Consider the following 15,415-nt stretch of genomic DNA (forward strand, 5'->3'; position numbering starts at 1 on the left):
TGTCACTGCATAAATGACACTTTGCAATTACAATCAGTACTTTATTCAGTGCAATTCTGGTCGCAATCAAATAATATGTCAGTCAATCCCTCAAAGTGTTTCACCTTTAAAAATTACTTTTATGAAAAACCCCAATACTCCTGAGGTTCTTGCCATTAATAACTCTGCCTTAAGTAATATAGAAAGTATCAAAATTCTTTGAGTTATTATACAATCTGATTTGAAATGGAATTTACATGTCAATGACTTGGTTAAAAGGTGCAATGGAAACTGAAAAAGTTCAATTTACCTTTGAAGGATTTAGTGACAATATATATGGGTTTTATACGACCAATTTTAAAATAATGTGCTCGAGTTTTCCATAGCAGTCTTACAGCAAAACAAAATAATACTATTGAAAGAATACAACGGAGAGTACGTAAAATTATCTTAGGACATAACCATCACATACACAAATGCATGTCAGGTATGTAATTTACCAACACTTGAAGAGAGAAGACTGACACTGTGTTAAAAAAAATGCAAGATCACTTTCAACTCTTCCTTTGTGTAAGACATGGCTACCTCGGAAAAAACATACAAACATATCTCTTCGTCGTACAAATAACTATCAACAATTTCCAATAAGAACAACAAGATTTGAAAACAGTCCATTGCCTTTTTTTATTGACACACTCAACAAAAGATGAGAGTGTCGACTAAGAAAGGCAATGCAAAATGGTCTTCCCCACCCATCATACAATTATTTTTGTCATTCAATAAGTGTCAGTCTCCTCTCCTTCAAGTCTGCCATTATCATGTTACATCCATTCATTTATTTATTCATTCATCGTCTTTTATGCTTTATCTAAATTGTATTAACTTTTGAATGTATAGCTTTTTAATGCATTTTACTATGATTTTTACTACTTAATTGTGCCAACACCAACTTGTAAACATGATTTTTCCAGCTCTTGTTATTTTTTCATGTATGATTGTTAACATGTTTGATTCAATAAAATCTATCCCAGTAGACCCCCCCCCCCCCCCCACAGACACACACTCTTAAAACAAATCAGTCAAACCAACCTTTGTTTCCTGTGGAATCCGAATCGTTTGATGGTTTAGCGCCCTCTGCGTCATCTGTCATCTTAGCGTGTTTCTTGGATGACCGGTTACCCATCTTGTCTTTTTATCCTTTACAAGAGAGTTGCAAAAAAATCTGTGAATAGAAATATATAAGAGTGAAATTTAGCGAAGCATGAATGTATAACCAAGGGAAACAAGAAAAAACGGTCTTTATGAGTAGATGGTCTTAATAATGAACAAGTTCCTGGCTTTTAAGCTGTCTCCTCGTTTCATAAATTATTTCTATTTCTGGTATATTCATACATCAATATGTTTTGTAAATGTTATTTTTAATATATGAACGAAATAAATGCATATGAATGAATTAATGTATATATTTTTTATTTATCATAAGATTTATTGACCAAAACGGGACATCGTTCGTGGCTAGCAAGTTTCCCTATTACTTTTTATTGCAAAACTTCGTAAAAATTTAAGTAAATGAAATATAATTCCATAATTAAAATACACATTTTATAACTGGTCAATCATGGTAGAGAGGCAAGCGGTAGATATCCAGGCTCTCTCACGTACATTATAGGCCTAGATTGGGAAAGAGGAGGGGAAAATTGAAAGGAAACCAAATTTCTATCAAAACACAACAAATCATCGCTAAAGCAGAATTTAACCGTTGGTGATTTTTTTTTCAAATATTTGATATTAGATAAGATTCTTTTACAAATTGTATCTGACTTAGCTCTGTCCCATTCACCTGATCTCGTACAGGTCACATAGAATGATAGAGGTTGGGTGGACAACAGAGGGCGACAAAGGGGAATACACTGGGAAACACAGAGAGTGAACACAGCAATGTTCGTGGTCAAGCCATCATTATACAGTGCGTATCAAAAAAAGTTTACACTTTGAAAAATCCCTGGGAATAAAAAAATATACAATATGTGGGTAATTTTTTCACACATAATCTTGGGTTGTGGTCTCATCTATCCAATGAAAGTAAAAGTTTTTTTACAGAATGTTACACTTGATTGAGCACTGTCCATTTTTGTAAAGCTCGCAGAAATCTGTTTGCGCAGAAATGCTCGTTTTCACGGTGTGTCAACATGGTCAAGCATGGTCAAGGGGAAAGGGCGAAATCAAACTTACCCTGCAAAACATTTCTCATACATTTCCCTTGCACTTTTAGTCAATTGAAATAAAACAAATACATTCAAGCATTTTGTAACAATTTTGAAACCCAAATTGAAATTTCAACACCTTAGAAAGAACAACCTTTATCCTTTTAGTGCCAGCTGGATCTGAGGACATAACTAAATCTGAACAAAAGACATCCCCAGCATTTTTTCACTAGGTTTTTATTATTTAAAGTGGTTTTATATTTCATTTAATACTTGTTTATACACACTTTTTCCAAGCTTGACAATAATTAACAAAATGAAAATCAAGCCTACGCCATTTCATGTAAATGTAAAGCAAATATCGTCACGATGGCCTCAGTGTGTGGGGGAGTGGGGTGTGGCGCAATGCACCCTTCGAAGTGTTTTGGGCAAGGAAACAAGTTTAAAAAGGTAAAAGATATCTTCAAATCAATTTTACTAGCTAAATTCCACGTGTTCTTCACGATTAAGGTGTACTTTTATTCGCATAACTATTTCAAAGTTCTGCGCAAATCATTTTTCACTAACTTTTCAAAAGTAAGTGGTGCTCACTCAAGCGGAAATATTTTTCGACGGTCATATCGTCATTTGCTTAAATGGATCTGTACCGATGTTAGAATGTAGAAAAATCTTCAGGATATTATAAATCAATGATTTTACAGGATCTTTTGTAAGTGTAAACTTTTTTTTATTCGCACTGTAGGTACACAGCAAAAACTGTGGTGTACATAAAGGACCACACCACTTATTTTACAACGGTGTTGAATTGGTGGTGTTAGCTTTACACCTATAGGTGTTATTACAACACCTTTTGTTGTTGCATTTACAATCTTTGGTGTTATCTTTAATCTCTAGGATGTAATTTTAACACCACAGGGTGTGGTCCTCTATTAACACCAATTGGTGTCAGTTTTAACACCGCAGTTTTTTCACAGTGTATAATGCATAGTGCAGTCTGTGATTCCAGTTTCTAACTTACGAATTATAACATGGGAATAATATACCAGACAGCTGCACATAAGCCAACGATATATCATGTTGTGAACAAGTGTCATTAAATTAAAGGTCAAGTCTACCCCAGAAAATGTTGATTTAAATTAATAGAGAAAAATCAGACAGGCACAATGCTGAAAATTTCACCAAAATCGGATGTAAAATAAGAAAGTTATGACATTTCAAAGTTTCACTTATTTTCAACAAAATAGTTATATGAACGAGCCAGTTACATCCAAATGGGAGAGTCGATGACGTCACTCACTCACTATTTCTTTTGTTTTTTATTGTTTGAATTATACAATATTTCAATTTTTACGAATTTGACGATTAGGACCTCATTGCCTGAAGCACAAAATGTTAAAATAATGGAATTCCACCTGTTCACGGAGGAATGAAACTTCATTTCACATGAAAATGACGAGAAAATAAAAATATTTCATATTTCATATAATAAAATACAAAAGAAATAGTGAGTGAGTGATGTCATCAACTCTCTCATTTGGATGTAACTGGCTCGTTCATATAACTATTTTGTTGAAAATATGCAAAACTTTAAAATGCCATAACTTTCTTATTTTACATCCGATTTTGATGAAATTTTCATTGTTATGCTTGTTGAATTTTTCTCTTTTTATTCAAATCAAGTTTTTGTTGGGGTGGACTTGTCCTTTAAACATGGTATGCGTACTTAGAAGTCATTGACAAAAGTTCAATGATCAAAGTTTTCAGATAATGAATGTCGCCCTCTTTTGGCATTCAAACTTCAGTTGAATAGACCAAACAAAACACTTTCACTACATTCAATATTATATCCATAGTAGTATCATTAATCCAATTTACTTTAAGTATTATCATGACATGCAATTTTCTTTCACTTTTTTCAGATCGCTAGAACAATGGCTACTTTATTTCCATAGAACTCGCAATTGTTAGGCCTATAGTGTACTTGAATTTTCTTGCCTGTGAACAGGTACCAATAATAAGCAAAACATCAAAATCAAATACGTGTGACCTAGAACTGATATTCCAATGAGCGTCGTAAGAAAGTGTTTTTTTTTTCACGAGGCTAATCTCGCATGTTATTCAATTATACATTACGAAGACGATTTCATTCACCTCACAAACATGTATTTTTCTATAATCGGTTATGATGCGCAATAATAATGAGGTGCCGTGGCCGAGTGGTCTAAGGCGCCTGCATGGCTATACATGGAAAGTCCGGGGTTCGATCCCCGACTGCGGCACCTATGCCCGTGAGCAAAGCATTTAATCTACAATGATCTTTTATATTGCTTTCAAATAAATGAAAATGCTATTTGCATTATTGGTAACTAGGTGTGCACTTGTTTTGTTTTGTTTTTTTGTTTGTTTTTTTTTTTAATTGTGGAGGTGCCGTGGCCGAGTGGTCTAAGGCGCATGACTATATACATGGAAAGTCCGGGGTTCGATCCCCGGTCGCGGCACCTATTCCCGTGAGCAAGGCAGTTGATCTACAATGCTCTTTTATCCTGCTTTCAAATAAATGGAAATGCTGTATGCATTATTGGTAACTAGGTGTGCACTTGTTTTAAATAAAAAAATAAATAAATAAATAAATAATAGAAAATAGAAGCTCCGAGCAATAAGGATTCCAATGTCAGGGATCGAGGAATGGTTTTCAAAGTGTGCGGGGGGGGCTGACCATGCTAAAAATCACACTCATATGGTCAGGGAGGGAGGGAGGGTTGTGTCATTTTTTTAAGGTCTGCATAAGGACCGCTACACGGTAGGCCAACAACACCATGATTAATGTTACTGAGTAGAGTTATCCTCCCATTTTCATTGTGTTAATTTAACACGTGTTATTTAAATGTTATTCGTTTTAACGGAAATAAATTTAAATCAAATTGGATCAAAATCATTTTAATGTTTCACAGATCACCACAGCTGACGTTTTTTTTATTATCCATAGAAGGAAGTCATAATTGATTTTACTGATGGCAAAGGTACAACAGTCTACTAAGTCTTCTTGTTGTTTTATTCGTGTCATGAACAATGACGTCAACCTGGGTTTTGCGGCTTGGAGAATATAAACAGGTATGCAAGAACAACAAGTTCTAATATCATGAACAGGATGAATGTCATGAGTATGATATTGGGAGGAGTTTCAAGAAAGTTAGCTTTAACTGTGAAAAGGAGTACAACACATGAACATTGTGTGTGCATAGCGTAGTGTTTTACTCCAAAGATTGAGGTCAAATTCTTAAAGGGGTCGTCCGGGCTGAACATCTTAATACATAAAGTAGAATTTACTGAGCAAAATGGCGAAAATTTCATAAAAATGGGATAACAAATAATAAAGTTATTGAAGTTTCTTATGTTATTACATAAAATTTTTTTTCAATATTTCATACTTGTGTGAATAATATGTCTCCCTTACCATGCTTACAATGAAATAAGTTGCAGCAATAAATATCTAATGCACTAAATCAGTTGTCAATACAATTTTTCTAGTTCTTAGAATGAATAAAACATAATTTCATATAATAAAAATACAAAAGAAAAAGGTGGGGATGTGACATCATCAGCCCACCTAATAAATATTCATGACGACTGTTTTCACAAAATACTGCTAAACTTTGAAATTCAATAACTTTCTTATTTGTTATCCGATTTTGATGAAATTTTCGGCATTTTGCTCAGTGAATTCTACTTTATTTAATAAGCTATAAATACTCTCAGTCCGGACCATCCCTTTAAATACTACACTTGAAGAGTATAGTGTAGACCTAGAGAAGAATTATAATTTGTCGAGTAGGTCTCATCATTATATAATATAAGTTTGATACGAGCATATGGATGCTTATATACGAGTAATACCACAACATTTAATTATCAAATACTTTCTCTTATGAACGGATTTTTGCACAGAATTTACGCATATCATATTTAGTAGAGAAAAAACAGGTAGCTATGAGCAACGAGCCAGCTGAAATAATGAATTTATTCAAACCGGAAGCTCTATAACGTGAGAAAGGAAGTGAACCTTGGGTCAGGTTCTAATATTACCAAGGAAACTGTAAGACAACATGTAGATGAGTAATTAACATATTATATTATTGGATACATTTTACTCAAGTTATAACTATCAAGAAAGTAATAGTAGAGTTGAAAAGTTCTTATGTAATCATAATGTTTACATAGAAACATATTAGTTTTATTATGTAAGGCTGCGTTTATGTGACCTCGAGCCAGAATTATGATTCAGGGGAGCGTTTCATGAAAGGACTTGTCAGACGTTTTATCCGACAGTTACTATAGTAACAGTGCTTCTCAACCCATCAGAATCCAGGAAAGATGTCAGATCTGACAACTTGTCGGACGAAAATATTGATGAAACGCCCCCCCCCCCCCAAATCACGATTCTCGGGTTTAAAAAAAGTGGCGCATAAACGCACCCTAAATCACGCGCAGCTTTATCGTTGAAGATCATATTAAAATACAAAAATAGTTAATATTGCATTCCTTAAAAGAATCAAAACGAAAAACTCCTCCTTTTGACTTGTCCACGACAATTATTATTGATATATTTTAGGTTCCAATGAGGAAATAAATCCCCCAAAATATCCAAAACATACATTAAGGTCTGCAAGAGTCAATATTTGATTCTGAGAAATAATTAAAGGAACCTTGTGATTATTGACGATAATATTGAATATAGTCAAAGCATACCAATGCAATGGCACCTTGTGATTGAGCTTTATAAAGTTCATGACGACATTCATTAATACGTGAACATACATTATGTGAACTTTGGACACGTCTGCAGTGTTATATTTATCCAACAATATTATGATTTCAACGAACCGAAAATGAATTAGGAGAAGGGGATGAAAGGTCACGGTACTCTAAACTTCAAGTCTGAATGAGAAAATATATTTCTCCGATTGTTGGTAAGTCAATAAATTGGTATGACAGGTTGTCTCATGTACATTATTACCCAGCATGCAATATGCCTTGATTAAGTTGTAGTTTGCTATAACTTTTAGTTGAGTACACTTTCCTTTTCTATACCATATCGAGCAAGCATTACGTAATAATTTTCCGGTGTTTGACATATGGATCCCATATCTTTTCCTTCTATGGTCATCCTTGCGTGCATATTATTGATTAATCTACCAGATTCATTATTAGACCTACCTTGTGCGATAATATCATATCCTAAATAAACTTGATTACCTATATTATAATTTGAGTTGTTAATAATCGTTATCCGAACTTTTGAAGGAATTATTTGCATGTTTTTTTAATGTTATTTATATTTTGATATTTTAATTCCTTTGTATACACTCTGTTATACATCGCTCATATGCATCATATTCTCAAAATTGACTTATGATCCCCAAACATCTTCCATTATATCTCCTAAACAAAAGAAGCCTGCTTTTAATGATTGCCTGTCTGCACATTGTCTAAATCAAATATGGAGTCAAAAAGATGAAAAGGAACAAAGTTCAAATTGACACCCACATCGCGAGTTAGGTGATCAATGTTGCTCCATACAAGCATGACAAATACCTCTTTATGCCAGGTATAATCATGACTATTGCTTGCGAGTGAATATACTATCATTTTTGCCATAGATCTAGGGGTGTTTTTATCCAAACCTCTACTGAGTTTTTGGTATATCTACAGATTATTCGCCTTAAATTTTGTATTAAGTGTGGTATGAAACAGATCTTACAAAGCGATTATGAATCATAACTGTCATTGTAATTTGATAAGCCAAAAGAGTTATAAAGCTTGGCAGGGGCATTATACTGTCAAATGAAAATACTATATAATATTCTGTAATGAATAAAAGAACATATTGGAAATGATGAAATAAAAGAAATCTAAGTAAGCGGTAGTTTGTCTTCAATTCAAAAGTAGCACAAGGATACATCCATTTTAATAAACTTCTTCAAAATCTTCGCCCCAACCCTGGAGTGAAATAGTGGGGAAAAAATGTGACGTGGTAAAATATGAAAAGTTTCGAAATGATATGCAAGCTTGGAACATTTCGGATTGAACAGGTTGGGTAAACAATAGCATCGTTGGCGTGGAAATACCCAGTCTTTTCAGGCTTTAGTCAATTTGACAACACAGCATTCAGGCTTCATTGTATTGTGTTTCTGCCTCGTGATTTTATTTTGTATCGAATAACACAATGAGTAATAGTCTCTTTAAAAAGTTTAGAGGGGCGATAGTATGGCCCTGTCATCTGTTGATCTGGGTTCGAAATCCAAACCATCTATCTCTTTTATATCTCTGTGTATTAATTTACTTAATTTTTTTATTTCACAATGTAAAATTATATTCACGTTGACAACAAAATATTATTGTAGATGAGAATACCTTATAAAGCATAAACAAAAGATTTTTGAAGCGCATAAATAATGGTAGATAAGAAATTAGTTGAAGCATGACTCGAAATAACATCGTTTATATAGTAACAGAAACAAAAACTAATTTAAAGCAAAAATCAGAAATTTGCCCCTAAAGCATATTAAGGTAAGGAAATAAATATCGTTTACATCTTACGAAAATCAAATACATGACCATGCACCTGAATGATTATGAAGATTATTTTAAGAAATATAATTAAGAGTATTTTGATGGAAATAAATCGTTCATATTCCTTTTAATGTTAAAATGTTGTTACAAAGTCATATTATATAAAAGGCAAGGCAAAGTGGATTCCAAGTATTGGGTGCTACTTATCGATTTGTGGCCTAAAACACTTCTAAGAGTTAACGGAAATCAAGTTGGTTTAATGTCTACTTGGATTATATTAAGGAAAACAAAATGGTAGAGGTAACTGTTTTAAGCAACAAATAAAAACTTAAATTTCCATTGTATGTATTCAAATCTATAATGCAGCCTGTATAATGTATACTTAAATGATGCCCTAAGCTCGCGAATCAGTCTTAACTGAAAAATCTCGATATCAGCCAATAATGTACAGTTAAGATGATTTCTCAAAACCCGAATGTCGGTTCGCTTTGAGCACAGTATTCAATGGTCCTTCCAAACATACGCTACATCACCCCTGACTCAATTTATACGAAGTCACATCTTAATATAACATCATAACAGATAAGATAAATCCTAGCATGAACTTGTATTGAAAAAAAAAATAGCTGAGATAATCTGAAGATCTATGTCTATGTAATATTTCAGGGAGATGTACATTAACTATACATACATCTAATTAAGGGCATTAATATGACACAATTTTTCAATGAAAATTACAGCATCATACAATAGCGTAACACTTACCGTTATTCAAAACGTGTGCAGCTCAATTCAGATTGGTATAAAATATTAAGTACATAAATTGAAGAAAATCTATAGAGATTGCCGGATATGCCTAGTAGATCTGAGTCGGGAGGAATATGATCTGAATTATGATCCTATGTTATTTGCTCACAAAGCTTGTTGAAATTTCATTGGCGAAATCCCCCAAAGAGTATTATTTGTTCGTTGTTGGAAAACCAACAGCTTACGGTTAGCAAACTAGGGATGTCGATAATAATAGGTTGGTTATGACGTCATCATGAGGGGGTATCCCCGCTCCCCATGTCGTAACCGCAATCACACAGTAACAGGTACATATACCGTACCGATATACCAGGGAAAAAATGTGCAACCCAGATTTTTTTAGATTTTCGATGGAATCATGCTTTTCAAGTTTTCATGTCAAATTCATATTTCTTCTCCTAAGACATCGCATCTCTCGAAAATATGAAAAATTAAGAGTATGTTTACCAAGTGTTGACTATTATTGGCTACCTTGGTGGGGGGGTATACAAGTTTCTATTTTAATACAATTTTTTTATCATAAATTTGATTTTCAATTATTGCAATACAAAAAGGGCCTGATTATATACGCACTATGGTTGTTTAGAAATGCAACGATACCAACAGGGGCGGATCCAGGATTTTCCAAGGGGGGGGCACATTTTCCGTGGAAAAATTTGAAGAGCAAAAAAAAGGGTTTTAACCAAAAATGAAGGATATTGCGTCCTCGAAAAATTTTCAAGCAAAAAAAAGTCTTCATTTTCAAAACGGGTGGGCACACTTCTGTTTTAACGGCATTTTTACATAACAAATTTTAATTTTGCTTCTCAAATCGGGGGCACGGGCCGGCTGTGCCCCCACCCCCCTCCCCTGGATCCGCCAGTGGATACCGATGTTATGTCTGATGCCCATCATGTTCAGTTCAAAAATCTAACTTCACTTCACGTACATACCATTGTGAATAAACACGACAAGTGCTAGATATATTATATCAGTGAACTTTGATTTGTACTTGAACTGCGAGGTACAAGCTCATAAAAGGGTTCGTCTAATTTCTATTCTGGTTAGAAAGGATATATGTAATTATTACCAGGCAAATATGACAATAGGATAGATGAATGTCACTCGAATAGATACGAAGTGGGAACTGGAAAGGGTGAAAGAAGTGAGTAGGGGTAGGGGGATAAGAGAATCAAGAGGAAGACTACTAAGCAATGAAGAAGTTCTTTTAAACTAAAAGTAACTGTTGAATTAATTAAGATTCTAAAATTAAGATTTGTTGCATGAAAATCGTACAAATACAAAATAATACAAGAAAAATACCTCAACACAAAGTTCAGACATTTGTTTTATTTTTTTCTGAAAAACATGATTTTTTTTTATTATTTATATTATTGGTATTCAAAATCACATATAATCACAATATTTACAGGTAATTGGAAATGATTTGAAATAGTTCAAAAGCAGTAAAATCACATAACAAAGATTTTTTAAAAAAGGTGACATAAATCAAAATAAAACATTGGACGATACAGTTTACTCTAAAGTTAGTATACGTGAATAGTTTATCTGTTCACCATGTTCACTGTGTATATTCGCTTTAATTCCTCATCTGTTTCATTGCTTACACCACACTCCTCCCTCTATACCCTCTTATACATGTTCCAAAGAAAGACATTTGGAAATCATCAATTAGTTGAGACACTCGTAACTCGAGCACTAGACGGAAAAGGGCAAAAATCTGGCAAATTTAGACTAATTACCGCTAAATTGGTGACTCAAAGTGTGACATAACAAACGTGAATTTTGGAAAGAAACGAGAAGGATGTTGTTATGAGTTGATCTAACTGATGAAAAATTGATGATCGGATGCATACAGGGAGTTCGATCATAAGGAAAGTTTGATAGGGGCTTCCATGGGGCTTTGGTGTTAATTTGATTTTGTGTTGTTTTTATAGGTCAATGAAGGTATATTATACATCAGCACAAAGCAAAACGAGCATGTTTATATAATAATGTTTGTTAATTAAAAGAGCTCCAGTCACTTCACCTCTCTCCCTCTCCTCTTTCACCTCATCACCCCCCCCCCTAGTTCCCTATCCACCCCCCCCCCTCCCACTCTGTGTGGGTGTGTGCGTCTTGTATTATGATTATTATTTAGGTTGGAAACCTTTTTCATTAGGTAGCGTTTACATCCGGCTTCCTTCCCCATGTATACACGTACTCTCATTTCTGTATTTTGTACTTTCTTTTCTTGACAACCTTTTATTAACGTACGGTACGGTTAATGTGACAGAACGTGGTCTTATGCTCGATGTTGCCATTGATCATGTTGATTAGTTCCCACGTGCACAGGAAGAGATCATTTTATATCAAATTAATATGTCTCTTACCCCCCCCCCCCCCTCTCTTTCTCTTTGTTGGTCTAGCTACCTCCATTCACCAGCATGCACCCATCCCTCTCCCATCCCATCTATTTATATCGAGTCAAAGGGGGTACGGGGCTATGTCCCTATGGTGATCTTATATCCTATCTATTACTCCCCTGTTTCTCATTGGTTTGGCCTCCCGACCCTCGGATCCTGAGAACCATTTAGTCACACCATTGAAACCGACTCCAAACCGACCGACGATGTGACATTCGAAATAACGCAATTGCTTTGCTCGGTCTGGAGTCGGTTTCAATGGTGTGACGACAGCAAGAGATGTGTCTAAACAGACATTCCATGCTTACAAGCTAATACCGACACAACTGTTCTTAAATGAACCTAGACAGATTATGACTGGATTGTCGGGTCACACTAGATTGTTGTCATCTTAACCAAAGTTCTATCAATTTTAAAGCGAGTATCTGTCAAATATCGTTTGCGTTTGGATTCACAGTCCCCTGGGCTCCTAATCAGATATCATGGGGAGAAATCCCATGCAGGGGGCAGCGGGGACGCATCCCCTACCAAAAATAGTAGGGGGATACAATATCAAAAGTCCCCCGACTATCTTTGGTTTTTTATGATGGAGAAAAATACATCATTCACAATCGAAGTAATAGATGTATTTTGGACTAAATGGCCCTACATTTCAGTGAAAACTGGTGTTTTTTTTTTCTTCAAAGTTTCCAGTCCCTGTTCCCCCTATCTTTGATCCCATGTCAGATATAACAGGTTTCTAGTCATATTTGACTAGGTATTTCTAAGAGTGTTCATAACTATGAATTACTACCTCAGAAAACATATGAAAATGATTTTGCTTCCTTAACAGTCGTCTGTCCATTTCTAATTCAAACTAAACTGCTAAATGTAAATTCCTCCTAAAACAACATTAGGAGTTTTCCTCAGTTTGATTTCAAACTGGATGGTGCCCTAGTTGACCCTTTAGAATACCTTCTAAAAATACATCATTGGCTGTATATAATGACCACAATGATTATCATGATTGTGTGAATATGAGCTGTGATTGCATTTCATATCTAAATCTTATTCAATCTTGAAGCCTCTATACATCCTTCATTCATGTCTACGATGTCGTGAATGTAATGTAAACATGATCAGGTTGTAATGATGTGAGTCATTTGGAGATTGATGAATTCAAAAGAATACAATTAAATGTCATCAGACATCATGAACATGATGAACCAGACATGTAGACATGCCCCACCCGAATCCTTCCTCTCATTTCACAGATTGCTCTACTTGGATTGATCTAAAAACAAACGGGACACAAAAAATGATTATTTCCTTCTCCATGTTATCAACAAATGTGTACGTATACAAGTACACCGTCTATGTAGCCTGCAAATGAAAGAAGAAAAACTTTAATAGGCTAAAATGTGATTTCGTTATATATACGGTTTTACCTGGGTTGCTCCGTATAATGAAAAAAGCAAGGCTCAAGGAGAATCGCATTAGTTTGATACCCAAGAGTTTGTTTGGCTCAGTTCCATTGAATTTAAACAAAATAGCTTGAATCTTGTGTATTGGCAAGTGTCAAAAACAGCAAACAGTTAACAATTATTGCAGAATCATCTGACACATAAAAACATAACCACAATCTTCATTCATCGAATATATTGACTATCTCGTTGTTACTACAAAAGGATTATTTTTACTTCCTCTTTTTACAATTAGCGTGATTGGAGAATAAAACACGGTATCTTCATAACATGCTCAGACGTGTACATGATAATAATAAATAATATTTCGCATTAATATAGCGCTTAATACATCGAAACAACGTTTCTAAGCCATTTACAAACATATTATTACATATGGATGACGAAGGGGTAGAGTAGATGCCGGTGTAAAAAAATAATTGAAATATCACCAAAATATTTTCATATATTCACAATCAGTATGTTATTTGTTTTCTTGGAACTTGTGATCCGGGATGTCTGAGGTCGATATTATTTCCTTATTCCATTTCTCCATTGACGAATAACATAGCTCTTTCTCGGTCACGTACAGAGGGCGAACAGTTCAGATACATGAGGGGTACATGAAATTGTTCAAGAATAACATATGAACATATACATGAATTTATAGATAAAAAAATGTTCAAGAATAAATAATCTCATGAATGAAGAAAACACAGATTAAGTTGATTCCTTGAACCATTTTATATTTTTATTTTTATTACCCACTGAAAAAAAAATAATATTGAATACCATACTACACATTATCTGATGAAAATTCGGGTTCATTTTTCTTTCAATGTGTTTTTCTTTGACAGATGGTCCGAATGGCTTCAGTGGCATAATGAGCTTGTGGGGGGGCAGGGGTCCGTTGGAGAAAGGGTTCGTTGAGATCAAACGAAACTCCAAACTTCAAACGCAACTTGATTTTTAACAAATAAAACGCGGAACTTGGGCTTGGTTTTTGAGTTACATGTAAACCCTCTTTTCAATCCCTGATATGACGTATGGCGGCAAAACAAGCGAGCGAAGTGGGTGAGCAAAATTTTGACATTTTATACAGCAAAATCTAATTTTTTGTGATAGATTTTGGCATGACATTCAAAAGAAATATTACCCTTTTCCTCTCCTGTTTTTTTTTGGGGGGGGTCCGAGGCCTCCTAGCCCCCTCATCTGTGCACCAGTGCCGGGTATATACATATTTAGATAACAAATGTTGTATTGTTGAAGTCACATTATCTAAAGGTTCAATGTTCAATTAATCTTTATTGGGCTGGCATACAGTACGTGCTATTTCTCACATGTAAATTTGTAGAGACAAAAAAAAAGTTTTGTACGATATTTTACGCTGTCGCCTCTACATTTTAGAGTAACACACTCGAGAGTTGGCCATGATGTGCGATGGGGGGGGGGTGTAGAGACGGTTGAGGGGGGAGTCAACAAATATATGAAGAAAGGATACATGAAGAAATTAAAGAAAGGAACTTATAATCAAGGTTGAATATTCAAATAAATACAAATACGAGGTATACCCTTAATATAAAGCTATAATTACAATACATGTACACTTCTTATAATTAGCTGTGTGAATTATACTAATGAATGATCGACGTACACTCCAACAGCGATTGATAAATAGGCATACTTATAACGAAACTGAAATAACATAGCATCAAACAATAACAAAAAGTCACTTTCATTCTGTATTAAGCTTTCTGAATACACTTGTCACTGGTATCTGCAATACAAAAAATTGCTACAATTTCTACTAATACTTACGAAGACGCACGATGTATGTTAATCCAAAAACGAGATCCACTGCGACCGTTATCAAATATGATTCCTATGGGTTTCGAAATGTCTGAAGAATATCCTTTTTTGCTCTCACTAAACATTCGAACAATAGTGTAAAAAGAACGTCATAATCCTGTCACGCTCTGTCTGAGAGCGAATGATCTTGTCAAAATTG

General features: G+C 34.5%; 1 protein-coding gene across 3 annotated transcripts in view; it reads right to left on the minus strand.

Annotated features, from left to right (window-relative positions):
* LOC121409284 (myb-like protein X) overlaps positions 1-15,415 on the minus strand; it is a 49,444-nt gene extending 34,029 nt beyond the window's left edge. Inside the window, exons 1-2 of one of the 3 annotated variants that reach the window (XM_041601187.1) lie at positions 15,226-15,415; positions 1,069-1,176 (exon numbers count right to left, since the gene is read on the minus strand). In XM_041601187.1, the coding sequence (XP_041457121.1) occupies positions 1,069-1,162 (94 nt within the window). In that variant the 5' untranslated portion in view covers positions 1,163-1,176; positions 15,226-15,415. Of the gene's footprint in view, positions 1-1,068; positions 1,202-9,518; positions 9,722-15,225 lie in introns of those variants that run through there. The other 2 variants (XM_041601185.1, XM_041601186.1) reach the window with 2 other exon arrangements.

This window comes from Lytechinus variegatus, chromosome 2, assembly GCF_018143015.1.
Source record: "Lytechinus variegatus isolate NC3 chromosome 2, Lvar_3.0, whole genome shotgun sequence".
In the NCBI taxonomy this organism is placed as follows: domain Eukaryota; kingdom Metazoa; phylum Echinodermata; class Echinoidea; order Temnopleuroida; family Toxopneustidae; genus Lytechinus; species Lytechinus variegatus.